Here is a 21,226-nt window from a genome sequence, read left to right as displayed (position 1 = left end):
TATATATTATGTACGTGTGTACATATATATACTCAAATTTTAAAAGTCAAGTCAGATCTATTGTATTTTGTCTCAGTGACTGTTTCTTACATTTGGGGTAGACTATGCCACTATCGAATATTCAAATCATTGCTTTTTGAATGAGACTATGGTCATTGACCTCATTTTCCTACAAAGATATGAGAGAGTTCATCTTGTTGAAAAACCAGATTCATTCTCTGAAACACAGTTTTCATTTTCTGAACCTGTGTTTGGAAGATTCAAAGGGAGATGACTATCAGTCACAGATACTGCCTTGTTTAATGTTAAATAAAAATCTTACAAGAATGACAGAGAGAAAGTATAAGTGGAAGGCAAGAAGGAAACATGCGTTTAAGCTCTTTATATTGGATCCTCACAAAAACCCTGGGAGGTAGGTGCTATTATTATCCCTATTTTACAGATGAGGAAACTGAGGCAGATAGAGATTAAGTGAGGTGCCCTTCAGACATCTCAATCTGAATGTTCATTAGACATGTTAAACTCAACGTATCTAAAATTGAACTCATTTTTTTCTCCTAAAGCTTTCCCCTTTCCAAACATCCCTATTACTATCAAGGGTGCTACTGTCCTCCAGATCTCTCAAGCTCACAACCTAGGTAACATCCTTGACTTTTCACTATCTCTTATCCTTCTCCTCCCCCACCCCATCCCATCCCTATATCTAATCTGTTGTCAAGGTCAGTTGATTTCACCTTCACAGAAGGTCTAGAATATACCTCCTTCTTTCATCTGATATTGCCATCACCCTGGTGTAAGCCCTGATCTCTGAATGCCTGGACTTTAGCAAAGAGATTTCTGGTTGGTCTGTTTACCTCAAGTCTCTCCCCACTCCAATCTGTCCTACATCCAGGTACCACTCCGATTTTCCAAGAGCGTCAGTCTGTGTCACTCCCATTCTTAATAAAGTCCAGAGGCTCTGTATCACCTCCAAGATCAAATACAAAATCCTCTATTTGGCATTCAAAGTTTCTTATAGCCTAGCTCCCTCCTGTCTCTCCAGTCTTCTTGCACCTTAGGCCCTCAACATACTCTTCAATCGAGTGACTTACTTGCTATTCCCTAAACAAGACACTCTATCTCTTGGCTCAAGGCATTCTCTCTTGCTGTCTCTCATTCTTGGAATGCTCTCTCTCTCCTCATCTATGCCTCTTGGCTTCCCTCAAGTCCTGTCTAAAATCCCTCCTTCTACAGTAAGCCGTTCCCCTTCCCTCAAGTTGAGGGAATAATATCAACTCTGTTGATTCCTACTTAACTGGTATATAACTTGTTTATATGTATTTGTTTGCATATTATCTCCTCTACTAGACTTTGAGCTCCTCAAGGGCAGGGCCTGTCTTTTCCCTTTCTTTGTGGCCTCTGTACTTAACACAGTGAGTGGCGCGTAGTAGACCCTTAATAAATGCTTATTGATTTAACTGACTAGGTCTAGGAACTTCTTTACCAAATATCACAGTATTAATGAAAGGAATGGATGAGTTTGTTTGTTTGTTTGTTTTTTGCTAAATCATTTAATCCCATGGCTTCAACTTCCATTTTATGAAGCTGACTCCCAAACTTATTTCTCCATCTCCAAAAGTCTACCGGATTTCTCTCCCTGGAAGCATTTCCCCCTAAGTATGTTCTTCCTTCATGAGGTAGCTAGGTGGTACAGTGGATAGAGAACTGGGCCTGGATTCAGGAAGAGCTGAGTTCAGATCCCAACCTCAGATACTTCCTAGCTGTGTGATCCCGGGCAAGTCACTTAATCTCTCTCTGCCTCTGCCTATAACAGCACCTGTCATTCAGAATTGTTGTGAGTATCAAATGAAATAATATTTGTAAAGCATGCAGCACAGCACCAAGCACATAGTAGGTACTTAATAAACGTTTTGTTTTTCCTTCTTTATTTTTCTATTTGTGGCACCTTTCACACTATCTGCCACGTCCATAATTTGAATTTTTAAAAACTCTTTCCCTTCCACTCTTACATCCAATCAGTTATATCCTATTAATTCCACCTTAACAACACCTCTCAATATCAACCCTTTCTCCTACTGACTACTGCCCTCCCCCTGGTACTAGTGCAAGATGACCGCAACAGCTCCATTCTCTCTATCTCTCATCCATCCATCCACTGCCATACTGATTTTTCTTATGCATAGATGCAGTATTGTCACTTCATTGTTTAAACATCTCTGTAAAGGACAAACTCTCCTGCCTGACGTTGAAAGTTGTCCCAAGTCCAGTGTAATACATTGCCTTTCCAAACTCACCTTACTCCCATCTATTCACTCCATGCTACACTCATATTGAAATGTTGGTGCCCTATGCTCCTACTAGACTGTGAATTTCTTAAGAGCAGGCATCATGCCTTGTTTGTACAAAACAAGTGTTCATTTTTTTAAAGGCTATTGGGGGTTAAGTGACTTGCCCAGGGTCATACAGCTGGTAAGTGTCAAGTATTTGGTCCAAGGCCGAGTTTGAACTCAGGTCCTCCTGACTTCAGGGCTGGTGCTCTATCCACTGTGCCACCTCGCTGCCACACGAGTGTTTATTTTATTATATTCAAATTCATTGATCTTCAATAATCTTAGAACATAGAAAATTCATGCTGGAAAGGATCTGACATGTCATCTAGTAGGATACTTTATTTTATAGATGGGAATGTCAACTATTATCTCTTCCTGGACTTTGATGGAAATGGCGTTGCTATTTATGATAACAATGACCTTTTCTCTAGAGAAAGGATTAAGTAAGAAGGATTCACTCCAGAGGTTTTTCAGGTTTTGAGCAGGATATGATAGAGTCTTGGGCAAAGACCTGTCTTTTGTTTGGATCAAACAGAGGAAACTGGGCTCCATCCTTCCTCAGTGTTTTCTCTCCTCTTCTCCTCTTCGACACAAGGGATGCTAAAGGGCTCTGGGGTAGCGGAGGGCATCATCAAAGCTAGAAATGCTCTTACAATCACATTCTCCTTATTTTTTCTACTTCCTAGTTTGATGAAACAATGTATTCAGCTGCTGCCACCTGCAGATGGACTCCTAGTATAAACCTTGTAGAACTAACTTCTTAAACCCATATTTAGAAGGCTGAAAAACCCTGTCTCCTAGGGAGGAAGCAATTCATGTGATTAGCTTAATGTGATTTCATTTTAATCCAGTGAGTCAGCATCATAAAGTTTTGGGATTTCATAGGGAGTCTAGGTAAAGTGAACAGACCGAGAGAGATAGAGAATGGACATGCTGAGTGGACACAGAATTCCTTTCTTTGTTAAAGACCTGCTGCCAGCACTAATGTGGATAGCCATTCATTTCACTCCACCTCAGCTGAATGAGAAAAATTGCTATGAAACATCACAGTTTGGTATTCTTTTCTAACCCTTTACTCACCTCTTCTCCTTAAAAAAATCATCTCCTTTGTGTCCACAAGTAAGGATTATAGATTAAGAGGTGGAAGGGACCATAAAGATTCTCAAATACAATCTACTTCTTTTATAGATGAAGAAACTGAAGCCCAGCAAGATTAAGTTACTTGTCCAAGGTCACTCAGGTAGTAAATGGCAATCGTGATTAAAACCAGATCCAGGCACTCTTTATACTGCACACTGTCTCTTCTACTTTCTCACCTTTTTTAATGAGTGTCATGAGATTGTAGAATTATAGATTTATACTACGTAGAACCTCAAATGTCATCGAGTCAACCCACTCATTTTACAGATCATGAAACTGAGGATCAGGAAGGTTAAATGATTTTCCCAAAGTCACTTCATCATAAGTGGGATGTGAATCCAGGTCCTCAGTGTATCTCATTCTCTCTCTCTCTCTCTCTCTCTCTCTCTCTCTCTCTCCTCTCTCCTCTCTCTCTCTCTCTCTCTCTCTCTCTCATTCTCTCTCTCTGTATGTCTCTCTCTGTTTCTGTCTCTTTGTCCCTCTGTCTCTGTCTCTATCTCCTCTCCCTCATTCTGTCTCATTCTCTCTCTCTCTCTTTTGGTCTCTCTCTGTCCTTCTCTGTCTCTATCTCCCCCTCCCTCTCTCACACACATATTCTCTCTCTTTCTCTCTCTCTAACACACACACACACACACACACACACACACACACACACACACTCACTCACTCTCTCTGTCTCTCTCTGTCTCTGCCTGTCTCTCTCTGTCTCTCTCCTCTCTCTCACACACACTCTCTGTCTCTCTGTCCTTTTCTGTCTCTATCTACCTCTCCCTCATTCTGTCTCATTCTCTCTCTCTATCTCTGTCTCTCTTTATTCTCTCTCTCTGTCCTCTGTCTCTATCTCCTCTCTCATACACACATTCTCTCTCTCTCTTTCTCTCTCTATCTATCTCCCTCTATCTCTCTCTGTCTGTCTCTCTCTCTCTCACACACACACACACTCTATCTCTCTGTCTCTGTCTCTCTTCCTCTCTCTCACACACACACTCTCTGTCACTGTGTCTCTGTCTTTTTGTCTCTCTGTCCTTCTCTGTCTCTATCTCCCTCTCTCCCTCATTCTGTCTCATTTCTCTCTCTTATTCTCTCTCTCTCTCTCTCCTTCTCTGTCTCTATTTCCCTCTCCCTCTCTCTCACACACACATTCTCTTTTTCTCTCTGTCTCTTCATCTCTGTCTGTCTCTCTGTCTCTCTGTCTCTCTCCCTCTCTCTCTCTCACACACTCTCTCTCTCTCTCTCTCTCTCTCTCTCTCTCTCTCTGTCTTTCTGTCTGTGTCTGTCTCCATATGTCTCCCTCTGTTTCTCTGTCTGTCTGTCTCTCTCTTTCTCTCTGTCTCTGTCTCTCTCTCTGCCTCTTTCCCTGTCTCTGTCTCTCTTTCTGTCTTTGTCTCTGTCTCTCCCTGTCTCTGTCTCTCTGTCTCTCTCTCCTGTTATTTGATTAGCAGGCAAGTAACAATAGATGTTTTCACTTCCTAGCAGTTCAAATTGTATGTGTGCACAGGAAGTGTAGTTAGAGTTTCAAAGAAATCTGTCAGCAAGCCATGACTGCACCCTAGTGTGTACTGACTATCCCGCTTTGGATATTTTTGTCAAGGCAAAATAGAAATCTGGCCAATTCAATAAAAGGCATTCCTGTTAGTCACCCAGTGACTAAGCCTTGACAAGAGGAAAATAAAGGAAAGAAAATGGCATTGTCAGCAACATTATTAGGGTCCCTTCTATGCTACTGCCTGCACTCATGCTTGTGGATTAGGTCTCCAGGAGATGGCTTCTACCTCAGGTTCTGTGGAGTTTACACTATTTATATTGTAGTTCATAAGGCCACACCAGTGTGTTTTCCCTTATAAATCATCCAGGAGACACAAAGAGCTGTTAGCAAAGACATTTACTAGAATTGCGTAGTAAAAACAGTGGCCTGGGCTCAAGAAAACCTGAGTTCAAATCAGGCCTTAGACACTTCCTAGCTGTGTGATCCTGGGCAAGTCACTTAACCCTGTTTGCTTCAGTGTCCTCATCTCTAAAATGAGCTGGAGAAGGACATAGCAAACCACTCCAGTATCTTTTCCAAGAAAACCCCAAGTGGGGTCACAGAGTCAGTCATGACTGAGTTCACACACACATACATGCATACATATGGTTACCTCATAAAAATCAACAACTCATGTGCTTAAACAGATTGTTTCATTGCCACATACTGTAAGGCAACAGAGTAATAGAGTACAGAGTAATAGAAAAATGTAATAATGAAAACTAATACCAGCTGTTAAGAAATGAAGGGAAGCTGGGAAAGGGGCTGACTACAAAATGTAGCATAAAAACATTAAAACTTAATGCACAATGACATAATATGTATAATGGGTATCATATTGCTTGCCTTCTCAGTGGGCAGAGGGGTGAAAGGGGGGGTTTGTAATTCAAAAAAAGAATGTTAAAAAATTTAAAAAATAATATAAAAAAAAACCCAATTCACAGGGGTGTGTTGGAGGGGGCAGTATCCATTATGGTATGACTCCATGGGAATTATGAGGGGTCTATAAAAAGTGGTCATTTGAGAACTGTCGGGGGAAGGAATGATATAGATTAGGACTAGATAGGATGATATAATATTCATCAAATGGAGAAACAAGTATGAGAGAAATTTAGGAGTGGGAGGATTTTCAATTATCAACTCTATCCCTTTGTGACCCTAAACTGAACCCATGTCAATAAAGCAGACCAAAAAAAAAAAAGAGGAAGAAGATGACAGAACCCTAACAAAGAATCAGAAACAACGACTTCCTCTTATTCATTGATTGATAACAGACTGTACTAAACCACCATGCAAAAAGAGCTCCTTCAGTATTTTCCTTCTTCAAAAGTATTCCATATTTCTAAACACCTTTATTCGTGGGCTCATATATTAGAAAGTACTTAGCCCCTTCCCCAGTCTGTTATAAATAATCCCAACTAGGATGACTCTATGGAAGCTTTTGCCCACAGTGACTGCAGGCAATCCAAGCTCAATTCAAGGTCTTTTCCATTTACTGCATGTCATTTAGACCTCTTTGTTCCAGTGGGACCTTATTCATCTCTGAGCTGGACTTTGTCATTCCCAAGGTTGTTTTCCCTTTCCTTTTTCCTAATATAGCTCTTTAAAAGAGCATGCTATTCACAAGGGCTTCTTTCACAACCATCATTTTGAAGTGAGAAAAAGGCTAAGAGCAGAGAGCTCATCAAATGGCCTCTGTCATTAGACCATATTCACTAACATTAAGGAGCCGCAGGCCACCATTCAGAAAGTGCCCACAAGTAGTAAGGGGCATGGAACAAATCAAGGACTTATCTTATTTCAAAGGCCCTAAAAAAGTTGCTCCTTTGGAACGGTATTTAATTCTTTGATCCCACTTAGTTACCAAGATTCATAGCTTAGATGAATTTGGAAAACACCTGAGAAATAAACCAAATTGTCTAAGTGTGGACTTTGTGTGATTAAAGTAATGAATATTATCAAGCCAAAAATACGAATTTGAACTAGACCTTACTGATCTATGACTATTTCAATTACATTTTGAATGTGACAACCACAAACATTTATTTGGCATCTACCATGAACAAAACAGTATGCTAGGTAGTCGTTTAAAGTTGGTAAAATGAAGGAACTGAACAGCCACAGCCCAAGAGAAAAGAAAACTTCTAAACCCTGCTCTTGGGAACCAGTGCCTAAGAGATAGTATTCCCTTCGACCCAGCTATTGAAACAAATCCCATGGTGGAGGACATTCCCATAGTGGTGAGTTCAGGAAAGTTCAGAGTTCTTCATCCACAGTCCCAGCTGTTAAAAAATCCTCACCATCTTCTTCTCCTCCTCCTCATCTTCATTGCTGTGATGATATAATTCGTAGCTGCTTCCAAATTGAAGGCTTTTCCACCTTCAGAGTGACATGAGTAACTCTCTGTAGTCTTTTGAACAATAATATGGAAAAGCAACTTAACTCTTCCCCCTACTCACTGATCTCCTAGCTCTATAACAAGATACTAGTCTCCTGGAGAGGAAAGGGAGCACTGAAGAATAACAAATCACTCTTGCTACATTTAACACTTGTACATTTTATTTAATTAAATCAGCCATTGTACACATTGCAGCTATGTGTTGTTAGTGTTGAATTTTTTTTCCTTTAACTAATACATGCCCTCATAGATATATTCAATTGGTGTTATCACCATGGGAACAAGATGCTGATTCATCAACTTAAAATTCACTTTTTTTTTCTCACAGTATTCAAGTTCTTTGATAACACAGCAAAAAACCAAAATCAAAAAAGGTGAATAACCATTATGTTGTTACACAGACATCATCTGCACCGCAAAAAACACAACAGAAATGCTTTCTTGAGCTCCGTTAAAGGTCAACCAATGCTGTCCTTGACAAGAAGAAATCCGTGGTGCATCTTAAATGTTCCACCCTGGATCTCTCTCATTTTGACTGCCAAAGAACACTTTATTCCCTATCTGACTGCCAAAAAGTGCTAGTACGGGAGTCTTAGGGGTTTGGCCTCTCAGCAACTTTGCCTCCCCCAAAAAAGTTGTTTTTATTTTTTTCTCTTGGCATTATTACTTTAATGATCAAATGCCATTGTATGCAGCCTTTTTTTTTTTACTTTCAGAACAAAGAGTGAGTCATTTTTTTTCCCCACAACAGGAAAAGACCAGATAGGATTGGAAAATTTTCAGTCCGTGGAGGATTGACTCATTTTTTTTCCTTCATCTTTGAATACACTTTATCAAATAACTGATTCAAAATGTATATTGTTTATATGTAGATATTTGCATATATATGTTAAAATACTACACAGCTCCAACCACTAGAAGAATAAGGTATAGGACATGGAAATTTCTCCGATTTTATATTCCCTTCTTTGAAACCAAACAAAAAGTGCAGAAATGTTCTTGTAAAGTCTTAGCATGTTAGCCAAAAATGTAAACAAATAAACTGAAAATACTAACCAAAATCAAATTTTCTGAACCTCATCTGCAAACAGAAAAACAGTGCCAATCTGAAGTTCAAAACTGATCACTCAGTGCTAAGAGGAAAGGATGATAAGCTCTCAACATGATTACAAGAGGGTTTTTGTTCTTGGATTGAATTTTTAAATGCCACATGCATGTATCTGGGAAGAGGCAATCCAGAAAATTAAAAACAAACAAACAAACATGGTGAAAGAGTTTAACTTTATATCTAGTGAGTAAACCTTGTTTCCCACTGAGTTATCTACAGTGCAGTGGCCAGCAGAAGGTACCACCAGTAAGACAATGTGGTTTGCTAAAGCAGTGAGAACAAAAAACAACTGTGTTATATCTATTTAATACACCCTGCCCACAAGTCCCAGTTGGAAGGATTTCAAAATTCAAATGTGCCATAGGATGTAGTTTAGCTGCTAGAGATTTGATTATTTAATCGTTTTCTTTAGTTCCTTCATTGGTTTTGTCCCCCAGAATTCTTTAAGTGGCAGTTAGAGAGTCTTAAAGTGTAGCTGGGCACAGCCAGCGGGCACTTTGCAGCAAGGGCTGTACTTGAAGGTGATCTCCACCTGACCCTTACAGCCCTTCATGGTGAGAGATCACTAAGCTGGAAGTCCTATAGACAAGGTAGGTCGGAAGGGCGCTTTTGCAGCAGATCTGTATTTTCAGTCGATTGTGTTAGCAATATCTTTATTAATCATTGTTCAGCAATTTCTATAAACCCTTTATTCCAGGATGATAAATGTAGTCATGATAGACATTTTCTTTTAAAGTTTTGTAAGTTCAAGCACTTTAGCTATGTACAGTTTGTGGAAGTATTCTTTTCATCAGAACATGTACATGGTCACTCAAAGAGGCCTGCAGATGGTGCTGTCCGGATCAATGGATTCTCATGGAACTAGCTCGGAAGCAAAGGAACAACTGAAGTGGTGAGTTCCCAGTAGAGCCCAAAGTCAACAATTTAGTGAATAAACCATCCAGAATGAAGGATACTATCTTTGGTCACAAATTGGCTTACAGTTAAAAACAAAAGAAAGAAGAAAAGAGAAAGAAAAAGAAAACCAAAAGCAAGTGTGTGATAGAAGTAGAAATGCCAGTGTATCCCATTAATTAGGCAATTTGTGATCACTATACCTAGTGAAGAAAGTGAAAGCTGCATACTAAGTAGGTATGTAGTTTTCTTGTATAAGATGTGGGCAGTCTTTCATTTGGCCTCATGCTTCCAATCCTCCCTACAGAAATGTCTAAGAAGTTGCTGGAGGTCATGCTGGAGGTCATCCGGATTTAATGCTTCTGGTACATCCTCAGCTGTTCCAAGTGAATGTGTTTTCCATGCTGGTCCTTTACTACAGTCCTCTTCTGTGTCCTGGCTTTATTCATTGTTGTCCTGAAGGGAAAGAGGAAGGAAAGAATTATTGTTTCTGTCTCTCCCTGTAATTCTTTCTCTCTGTATCTGGGTCTTCGCCTCTTTCTTTCTCCTTCCCTTCTCACTGTGTCTCTCTCTGTCTCTCTGTCTCTGTCTCTCTTTCTCTTTCTTTTTCATTCAAAGACAGCTAAGTTTACTAGTAACTAATGAAAACCACACTGGGCTGAAATGTGAACCAAAAAACCTGAATTCTAGTCAGGCCTGGCCATTAACTATCATCAGAAAATCACTAAAATTCACAGGATCTCAGTGTTCAATGAAGGAGTTGGGCTAATTTCATCACTTGTAAGATAAGTCAGTGATTTTTTTTGAATCTTGAAAAATAAAGAATATGCTCATAAGTAAATGTAAAGAGATCAAAATTCCACAAAAATAGTTCCTGTATTTACATTATTGTTTTATCTATATATGTATGTATGTATGTATATATAGATATATATGGAGAGAGACAGAGGAAAAGGGAGAGGGAGAGGAAGAGGGAGTGGGAGGGAAGGAGAGAGAGAGAGAGAGAGAGAGAGAGAGAGAGAGAGAGAGAGAGAGAGAGAGACAGACAGACAGACAGACAGACAGACAGACAGACAAAGAAAGAGAAAGGTAGTATGGGTTATATCAATATTAGGACCCACACACTTCTTCTAACCTAGGAGAGGTTTTTTGAAGGGACTGAGTGACACCCCGAAGGATGAAGACTCTAGGTTTCAATTTGCTGAAGTGTTGATGGCCCCTATATTATTAATTCATGCATATACATGCTACAGTGATTTCCATATATAAATACAAAGCCTTAAATATGGAACTTGACATAATACACCTTTAATGAATATACAATTATTAGTCATTATTACAGTTTTAACTAACCATTAGAGGCAAGTAGTACAAGACGTGACCTCCTGACCCTGGAACACCACCTTTGGTAGGGATAGAAAAACCATGGGGCTGTAGCCCTGATGGGGTGTGGGAAGCAGTGGAGTCATGAGTTGAGTCAAAGCCAGGGAAGAGCTTGTCCTTTAATTACTCTTACCAACTAGGTGCAATGCTGTGTTGTTTTAAATGATACTAGCGCCATCTAAATATCAGTACCTGATAAAACCCTGGTTGTGGTTCTGATTACTGTTTGTCTATTTTCTAAGCTCTAGTTCATTATTTAACAACTAGAAGGCATTTCTTTTGAAGTTCAAAATTGAAATTATTGTAACTTTTTGTTTATTGTTCTTAACATGTGAATAAGGCATATATTATTTATGTAATCCATTGACATATGTAGTGGAGGGACAGTTTACTCCATTTGAAGACACAGAAATGGAGAGACAACAGGGTATGTGGAGAGAAGTTCAATTTGTGAGGAGGTAATAGGGTGAGATCAGGCTGGGCAGGAAAGTTAAGATTTTAATGATAGGATTTTAAGTGGTCATTCCCCAAGAATATTTTTTTTTCATGGTAATACTTTACTGAACAGAAAGTCAGAGTACAGTATTACATACTGGAATGTGGAGTAATAGCAAAAGGGGGAAGAGGGATGGGGGAGTTCTTAAAAAAAAAAACAACAACAGCCCACTCACCACATTGTTCCCAGTATAAACATAGGACATCAGAAGGGCATATACATAAGGATCATCAAAGATAACCTTTTGGAAAGGGATGAAGTTTATTATCTAAGCTAGGAAAATCATTGATTATTCACTAAATTCAGGGAATATAAGTCATCTCATTTCTGCAAATGAGCTTAGTGCTAGAGAAATCAATCCCTTAGATAACAAAGAGATTTCTTACAGGTGATGCAAGCTTTGAAATAGTAAATGAAAGCCATCTGCTTCTGGCTATGGGGAAGGGGTTGTTTTATCACATTCGAGTTTCAGGGATTATGGTTTTGGTCATCTAGTGCGCCTAGTTCAGGGGTGGGGAACCTGCAATCTGAAGTCCACATGTGGCCTTCTAGGTCCATAAGTGTGGCCTTTTGACTAAATCCTAATTTTACAGAACAAACCCTTGATTTGGGAACTAGGCCCAGGTGTTAGCCTAGAATATCAGGCGAAGAGATTGGTCCTCATCAGAAGAGTAAAACCAGTTTTGAGAATTAGCTAGTTGATTGGCATCAGGTAAATTAACCAGCATAGAGAAAGGGGTTGTGGGTGGGAGAGACACTCCAGGAACTGGAGTGATACAGACCTCAGCAAGAGCCAAGGAGACCATCGTAAGGATTATGCAGGTTAAAATGTAGAATGAGCCAGCCCAGGGACTGAATCTTTGGGGTGGTCGGATAGAAAAGCTTCCTTTTAAGTAATTTTGCCATAGTAGAGATAAAACTAGGGAGGAGGTCTTAGAACAGAATCAGAACCAACCTGCATCTTTGTTAGATTAAGGACCCAAGAGTTTGTGTTAGCTTTGGGTTAGAAGCCAACCTGGACAAGAATGAAGTGGACAAGACTTTATAAACAAGAAGCAAAAGAATGAATTCGTTAAAGAAAGGCCAAGTCTAGCTTCATTTCAATTTTCATGGAAGACCAAGGTAACTTTGGAACTCTCCCTTCCTGTTTTTAATCTATTTGAAGCAGGGGATCCTAATGTGAGGCCTATGAACTTGCATTTTTAAAACATTTTGATAACTGGATATCAATATAATTGGTTTTCTTTTTAATCTTATATATTTTATTTTATGCATTTTGAGAAGGGGTCCATAAGTTTCATCAGACAGCCAAAGGAGGACATGGCCAAAAGAAAAAAAATCAGTAATGAACCATGGTTATGGCCATATCTCAAAGTGAAAATGAGCTGCCTATAAAAGGTTGTAGATTCCCCTGGGGTGGAGGTCTTTCAGCAAAGGATGGAAGGGCCTTTGTTGGCTATTCTTTCATAGGGATTCCTGGTGAGGAACAAATAAACTCATCTCTGAGGTCCCTTTCAGCTGAGTCTGTGATTCTCCTGTTTTATACCCCTGCATGCTTTTGGGCATAGGTAGACCTAAAGGGTGATAGTATCCTTTAAGTGTGACAGAAAGGTAACAGATGAATTAGATACTTGTGTCCTTTTCTACAGGGACATCTTGATTTCATCTTCACTCAGGGGAACCTGAGAGGGAATGCAGTGCTTGAGATACCTAAGAGAACAGGTGAGTAAGCTTTGGGATCCTAGATCCCAGATTAAGAGAGCATGGAGTTCAGTGTTAAAGATGAAAGACAGTAGGACATAATTAATAGGTTCAGGTCAATAATAAAATATTGTTTAAAGTTACATTTTAATCGCCTAGGCCACATTTTATCCACACAGTCTTTGCAATGCTCTCCTTAGCTCTTGCTGAGGTCTGTATCACTTCAGCTCCTGAAGTATCTTATTTCACTCACAACCCATTTCTCTTTGCTGGTCAGTTCATCTGATGCCAATCAACTAGCTAATTTTGTGCAAGTCACTTAACCTTACTGGGTCCTGGCTTCTTTCTTTATCTATAAAACAAAAGGATTTAAATAGATGATTTCTAAGATCTCTTTCAGATTTAAGATTCTATGGTTCTAAAGTATAGGTGAGGGAAGGGAGAGAGCAAGAGTTATCTGGGTTTCTCCTAAATGACCTCATTAATGATAATCTTAAACATTCCAGAAATCCAAATCACTTCACTTTTTTTTGTGGGGGGAAAATGTTAAAGAGTGTATTTGAATTCATATTATTTGAAGTTAAAATTATGTAACAAAATAGTCACTGGTTCCAGTCCAATGAAAATATTCAGTATGAATTCTAATAATGCAGCTACTTCATGGGATTTACTATTTGCTCTTCTCAGAATCTAGCTGTACAGAAATAAAACCCCTGTGAGATACTGGATACTGCTACTGCTTTTCACATTTGGCTGAAAAAGAAACTAGTGAGAGAACCTCTGATTTCTTCCTGCAAACTTGGCCTGCTTAATGGGTTTTAAATCACTGCAGAGAGCAATGGGAGTTTGAATAGTAACTTTTCACTGAGGTACTTTATTAATCTCATTAATACTCGAATGAACTTCCTCAAAGCAAGATACAGTGATTTATCAAAGGTTTATTGGCGAATCAGTGATTGAAACAGAAGAAAAACAAAGATTCCCTAATCACATTCACAGCCATGAGCACAAGTGATGCTTTCTGATTTTATGGGCTGTTTCTGGCAATTCATTCTGCAATTTTTGTTCAGTATCTTTGAATGCAGTCAAGTGTCAAAGGCGAATAAAGATCAGGTCCATGTTATTCACCACTCACATGCAGAGGCTTTAAACCTTGTTAGTTAAAAAGTGTTACTTTCGTACTTTACAAAGCTAATATTTAGGAAGACTCCCAATCAACATGATTTCTTATTGTACTAATGGGCCACTCTCTGTGCTATAGAAAAGAGATATGGTTCCACAAAGTTGATTTTATCTCTCAAGTGTAATAGGTTATTCTGTATTTTTAAATATTTGTTATTGATGCACGCAATAGTCTTTTGTGGTTTAAGCATTTATCTTGTTTTGGAGGAAATAAATAGCTCTCCTCTACCTAGGATCTACTTTGTACACTGAGAAATTTTTCTGGAAAAAAAGCAAAAAAACCCCAAACAACAACAACAAACTTTAGTCCCTTTTAAGGGCAACTCTAGGTATGAGCCAAATCTAAGCTTTATTTAAGAAAAGTGTCCCTGGGACTCCTGGGTGAGGGAAATGATCCAGAGACTGAAGAAAAGCTTCACACCCCTCTGTGGAGAGAGACTGCTTCCAGGATTGAGTGTGGCTTGGGTGAGTCCAGCATATAGCCCCCTTTGTTAGAAAGGGGCTCCTAGGCCATCACCCAACACCTGAATTTTCTGTGTAACTACGTATGTCCATGTTATTTCCTTTTGTAGAATGTAAGCTCCTTGAGGGCAGGGATTATCATGATTTTGTCTTTGTAGCACCAGCTATTAGCACAGGGCTTGGCATGTCGACTTGCCAAAGCCTTGAGATGTAATTAGAGTCAGCATTTCATCTAGCAGCTATGATGTGAAAGGTCATCAGCTGAGTTGGGTGTCAGATGTCCTGGCCAGATCATGAATCCTGGCTCTAGTTATTTCTATTGATGTGACTTCAACCTCAAAATTTCCATTTCCCCATCAGCAAAATGGACATTATAATACATTACCATCTTCTACTTTGCAAACAAAAACACTGTAGCATTGCAACTATTGTTATTACAACTCCCCTACTGCCATGAAAATCTTTTGTACAATGTTAGTTGGTTAATATTTCCCTATCATAGTAAAAGCATCATACCATGCCAAACCAAACCTTTTAATAACTGATCCATCCTCTTTCATGATCTCATTTTCTACTAAACTGGGTAGATGGACTTTCGCATGGCTACCTGTATAACTCAAAGCCTGAAGTAAAAATGCAATGCAAAACAAAATCCCATTATTAAGCCACAAACTCCTGAAGGAAATTGAATGAAAAAAATTTTTTTAATCCAAATTTAATATGGACAGAAATACTGGAAAGGGAAAAAGAACTGGGTGGCAATAAAAAAATAAGTTTTGGGTTACACTGTAAAGCTATGTTTTTAATTAAGTGGGACATTTTCTTCTTAGCTTGAAAAAAATGATAACAGCAAACTCCAATTGCTTTGAATTAGGAGGCATAAGAGGTGCACAGAATTTGCCAATTACTCCACAATTCCCTGTAAACCTTCATAAGCTACACTGCTCACGAGCAATTGAACATTGGCTGCTATTTCATTTGTTCCTTCAACCAACTGCCTTTCTATGATGGTGACATAAATGAAGAATGAAATAACCAAAAGAAAAAGAAAGACATAAGTCTGTAACTTGGACAATCCACACTTTGATAATCAAAAGTTTGCAGAGCTTCCAGAATGTCAGTGACTAGATGGCAAAAATATTTCTCCTCACCAAAGTTAAACTGAAAAACTAAATGGACAAACCGTTTGCGTCACCCTCTCCTCACACCTAATCTGTTTAGTAGACGGAGGGCACATACATATTTATTTCTCAACCAGCCTTCTTTTTGCTGGCTGAGCTAGAAGTGCCCATCCATTTGTAAACTTCATGGAAGAAAAGGTCAAAGAATGCTATGGCATCAATATTCCATCTGATAGCACTAAATCTAACATAAATGAAGTAAAGTTTGACCATCTGTATTTGGATGTGAAACTAAAGGAAACATTTAAACACGAAAAACCAAGAAGTGTCTGGATTTTCATAAAAAATTCATCTTTGGCTGATGGAAATTCAGTAGCTAAAACTAGCATCTTCCAGATTGTTTTTTAAAAAAAATATGTCAAGTTTAATGTAGAAATTTTTTAGGAAGTGAATTCTCAAACTTATAATTTATGAAAACTAGAATTTGAAGAATTTTATCTTTGCTTTTGATTTATGTATGGAGTAGGTGAATTCCCAAACTACTTATTCACAGAAACCAGAATTTGATGAATCTTATCCTTACTTTTGATTTATGTATAGAGCACACCCATTATTTTATTTAGCTCTTTTTTGCAAATATCTGAAATGACTATGAACATTTGACTTGTAACCTTCTTTATAAAAGCCATTCCAATCAAAAGCACTCATTTAAAAATGACAAGTATGGGGCAAAAGGGTTGATAACATAATCCTGAATAATATTATATTGCATGATCATCAAAGAATTACACATACATACAAAACACAGAAAGATGATGGTAATGCTGCTATACCTCTTCAAAGTCATCTTTGGCTGATGGAAGATCAGTAGCTAAACTAGCATCCCCCAGATGTTTCTCCATCCTTTCTCCATGTACCACCGTTGTTTTAACAACTTTGCTGACCTTACGGCCTTCCACAGGCTCAGACTGAAACTGTGAAGCACTGGGCTCAGAGAAAGTTACCTAGTAAATGAGGGACACACAGGATAAAATTTCAGTCCATCATACTGGGCTGTTAATAAATCTGCACTTAAGTCAGTCTCCTGAACAAGTGGGGAAAATTCACAGGAGAATCACCAGAGCATTTCAGCTTCACTCACTAGTAAACTTGAGAACAATTCAAAGGAAAACTGGCTTTTAACACCCTTTTAGTGAAAATGCTTTCAATAAAAAACACATGCTTATTACTCATTAGATAATATGATAGTGACAAAGGGAAGGAAGGTGGTGACCAAAATGGACACTACCTTTAAGTATCCATAAGAAACTTGAGGGCTACTTGACCTTGATGAAGGTTGTTTATACAACACTAAAAACCACCAGTTATTTCAGTGAAAGAAATTGGTTGGTTTTAACTGTTTGTATGAAAACAGGAAGATAAAAGTCATTTGTAGACTTACATTTTTCAGTGCAGAACTGGGGTTGTGTGAACATAATATAGCGTTCCCCAAAAGGTGTGATTATGGATGAATTCTTATGCTATGAGAAGTGGAGAAGGCTCATTTGCCTAAAAATAAGGCAATAGGTCACCCTGACAACTGACAAGAGCCTTTGGAAGAAGGAAGACAAGGATAGCACCAGTATCTGTGATTTCATTGGTATAAGGAATTCCTGGGTGAGGAAATTGCAGCTTTGAGTACTTTTTCTACAATATAAAGAGTAGCACTTAGATTTGCCCAGGGTTACTCAGCCAGTAGAGATGGGGCTTGGATCCAAGGCTTTAAAGCCAATTCTATCCACTATGTCACACTAAAATTAAAAACCCATATCCACAACCAACACTTAAGAAGCTTTGGAATCCTCTTGGAAATAGTTCGGAGCAATTCTGAATACCATTTATCAAAAATGGACTAGAAAAGGCAGATAGATTAATGACAAGAATCACTGACATATATGTGCATAATTTCCTTATGCTGTTTACCCAACTGCTCCATTCTATTCCAATTTTTTCTTACACTTTTGCTGTCAGGCTATGACATGAATGGAGAATGGAAACCAAATTATCAAGGGCAGACAGTGGAAAAATGAGAACAAATCTCCCTGTGTTTATTAAAGTAACACATAAAATGATTCCTTCACAACAACGTGAAAGATGTAATAATGTACTCTGGTCAAAAAGATACAAAACAGACATGGACCTATCTCAATGAATCCTCTCCCCCAGGTCTCTCCCTCCTCCTTCTGAGTTCTCTTTCTTCTTCCTCCATATACTGAGTTATCTTGGGATGTTTGGGGTGAGATATGCTCACCTCTGACTGTTCACTGTCACTCTTCAGCACCACACGTTTTATAACCTTGGAATAACCATCTCCTTCCTCAATGTTCACAGGCTCCTGTAGTGTGCCACACAACGTCATTTCTTCTTTTTCTATGCCTTCTGGGGATAGGTACCGCCTAATGACCTTTCTGGTGACCTGTAATTATCATTGTCATGTTTGCATCTCAATTTTGCCTTAAAATATTGAGGTATGGATAAGTTTTTAGAGAGGGAAAGATAGTGAAAACCCAGATGTTAAGGTAAGAATAATCATACCTTCTTCACCACAATGTGTCCATATTCATCAGTGTATTCTTCTTCTGTTACTGTTTCTGGTGGTATGTCAGGCATATCATCTCCCTAAATAGCCAAGAGAACCATGTCGTACAGTGTGCATTTCAAGTAAATTACTCCAAGTGTTTAAAAGTAAAATTAAAAGAAAAAAATTAAAGGAGCTGAGAAGCATTGCTAAGGTGCAAAAACCTGTAAGTAGTTTAGTTATGATAATTAAAAAAAGGAAGAACATGCGCAAGAAAAATCTGTTAGAGGAAAAAGAACAAAAACATACACAGCCCATAAAATTGGTGACTTTGAAGAGACCAGATCTTCCTGGTCCTCTGTCATATGACGTTAGGGAAACAGGTTAGGATTGCAGGAACCACCACATTTCTTTCCAAACAAAACTTGTTAGTGTGATGGGATTCATTTTCAAATGGTCATGCATTATTCAGGGAGCGTGCTAAACCCTCACTGCCGCAAAGGGCCATGGGCCACTCTCAGAGGGTCACCTGGACAAGGCTGCCCAGGCGCGTGCAAGAATTTCAGAACTTGTACCTGAATTATCACTCGGCGACGAACAACCCTGGTGGTTACCATAGCATCCTCATCTGAGCTGACATCCAGCTCACCTAATTCCTTGGTGAGCTCCTAGTGGAAGCAGGGAAGCATGGCTTTGTTTAATATGCCAAACACTATTTAACTGCTGGTTTCTGCCTGAGTTCACACTGGGCTTTGAGAGTGTTTATTCAGGGATCTGATTATATTCCTTTGCTTGAGAAAAGTCTACCAAGAACCATCAAGTGATTTCTAATTGAGATATAAATGCATAAAAGAAGGCAACTGTAGCAATGAATGTTGTTCCCAGGAAGAATGTTGGCTTTGGTTATGGTGACTGATTAATGCCATCTGGAATCAAACTGTTACTCTGAAGGTTGTTATGGCATCATCTGTCACAATCTGGGGAGAAGAAATGACAGCTTTGCTTTTGGTAGGGGCTACTGTCTCATATGTATGTAATTGGATGAACACCTATAACCAAAATGATATAATTAACATTTGTATTGGGTCAGCTGCACGTAGGCTGAAAATTAATAATTTAATGAATAGGAATTTCTGCTATGTATAGAGTACCACAGGCAGCATGGCATAGTTGTTAGAAATTTGAGCTTTCTAGTGGAATTCTTTCCAAGAAAGGCAGTGTAGTTCAATGTATGGGGAACTCATGGCTAGCATTCAAATCTTAGTTTTTCTGAGTTACTCTCACTGAATTCCTTCAATGTAGTGTGGCTTTAAGAAAGTAGGTTTAAGGGACAGCTGGGTGGTGCAGTGGATAGAGCACCGGCCGAAAGTCAAGAGGACCTGAGTTCAAATCTGGCCTCAGACACATAACACTTACTAGCTAAGTGACTCTGGGCAACTCACTTCACTTCAACTGCCTCGCAAGAAAAAAAAAGTAGGCTTGACGCTGTCTCTTTTTCTGCATTTGTAAAGTGAAAATTGTGCCGAGTTGCTGCTTAACAAATGTTCAGTGAGTCATATGTGTCTACTGTTGAGCCCAGGAGAATATTTTGAAGGCTGCGGAAAGTACGCTTGATATGATTTCGGTGATGGAGGGACCTCCTGGTGTACGTGACATTCCAGGACCATAGATTTGGGGTAGTGATGAACATTGAAAATCATCTAGGCCAAACTGATATTTTACAGATAAAGAAAATGAAGCTTGGATAACTTAAATAACTTGTCACAGAATACACATGTAGTTAAATAGCAAAGCTGAGATTTGAACCCTGGTCTTCTGAATGTATTTGTACCATTTTTTCCAAGAATGGAAACACATTATTTCCTTTAATGGAATGAATGATATTTTAAAACAAAAGTAAGTTTGAAATTTTTAATAAATGCATATGAAAACAAGACCTGAGTACCATTAATTACTCAGGAATCACATTCAGGTAGGTTAATATGCCAGTGGAAGAGAGCATAGGCTTTGGACTCAGATGACTTGTGTCCCAGTGACTTGGACTCTCCATCCCTTCCTCTGTAACTTTGGGAAAACACTTAACTTTCTTCTCCTGTCCTCAGTTTCCTCGCCTTAAAATGAGAGATTGGCTGCTAAGGTTTCTTCTATCTCCATTTAAAGAAAATTACCAGGTCTATTTCTCCTAGCAACTACACTCTTATTCATGCTTCTCTTAATGGGAATCCCATGAAATAAGGAAAATACCTTTCTTAAACCAGTTTCCAAATTAGAACATCAGAGTCATGGGACTGGGATTAGAAAAACATAGCCATGTTTTAGTCATTGGGAACATACTTCAAGTTGACATTTGGAGATTTGAGTAGATTGTGAAATTCAAATGCTATTTGTTCACTCTTAGGGGATTCAATGTGAAAGATAAATTGAATGAATGGCTGTAGTTTTCTAAATTCAGAGACTCAGACTCTATAAGTAATAAATGAATTGAACTCCTTGGGAATAGTTTCTATTCATGGAATTTTCCTCATGAAACTGTCAATGGAGCAGTACTTAATGTCAAAATTAATATCTAATTATTAGTAAAATAGTGAATACACTTTAATTGGGAAAAATAAAGTTTGTAAAATCTTTTCTGAAGGAGAATAAAGAGTGCTCTGATTGGGTTTCAAGACCTACTGGTCCATATGTGAAATAATTTCTTTTTCTAAGATAAAAGAGACAGAATTGGGGCATTGTCTCACTGTGTTTAAGATCTGGATGGGATCTTTTAGATCATCATTTTAAGTCTATACATTTTGTAAATAAAGAAATTGCTGATCACAGAAGCTGAATCACCTAGATGCAGATAGATAGAATGAAGAACTCAGTTAATCACTGAGCACTGGAAATTTTCGGTACTCGTCCAATGACTAAATTCATAGAATTAATATCC

The 21,226-nt window shown here is 38.6% G+C and overlaps 1 protein-coding gene across 1 annotated transcript in view; it reads right to left on the bottom strand.

Moving 5' to 3' along the window:
- Window positions 1–9,683: 9,683 nt before the first annotated feature.
- Window positions 9,684–21,226, bottom strand: part of ANK2 (ankyrin 2) — a 275,508-nt gene continuing 263,965 nt past the window's right edge. Inside the window, 4 exon segments of the mRNA XM_078148698.1 lie at window positions 9,684–9,851; window positions 16,574–16,744; window positions 18,031–18,195; window positions 18,315–18,398. Coding sequence (XP_078004824.1) covers window positions 9,837–9,851; window positions 16,574–16,744; window positions 18,031–18,195; window positions 18,315–18,398 — 435 coding nt within the window. The 3' untranslated portion in view covers window positions 9,684–9,836.

This window comes from Phascolarctos cinereus, unplaced genomic scaffold (assembly GCF_003287225.1).
Source record: "Phascolarctos cinereus isolate Bilbo 61053 unplaced genomic scaffold, phaCin_HiC Scaffold_9;HRSCAF=440, whole genome shotgun sequence".
Lineage (NCBI taxonomy): Eukaryota > Metazoa > Chordata > Mammalia > Diprotodontia > Phascolarctidae > Phascolarctos > Phascolarctos cinereus.
The sequence above is the reverse complement of the archived record's forward strand: the minus strand, read 5'-3'. Positions and strand labels throughout refer to the sequence as shown.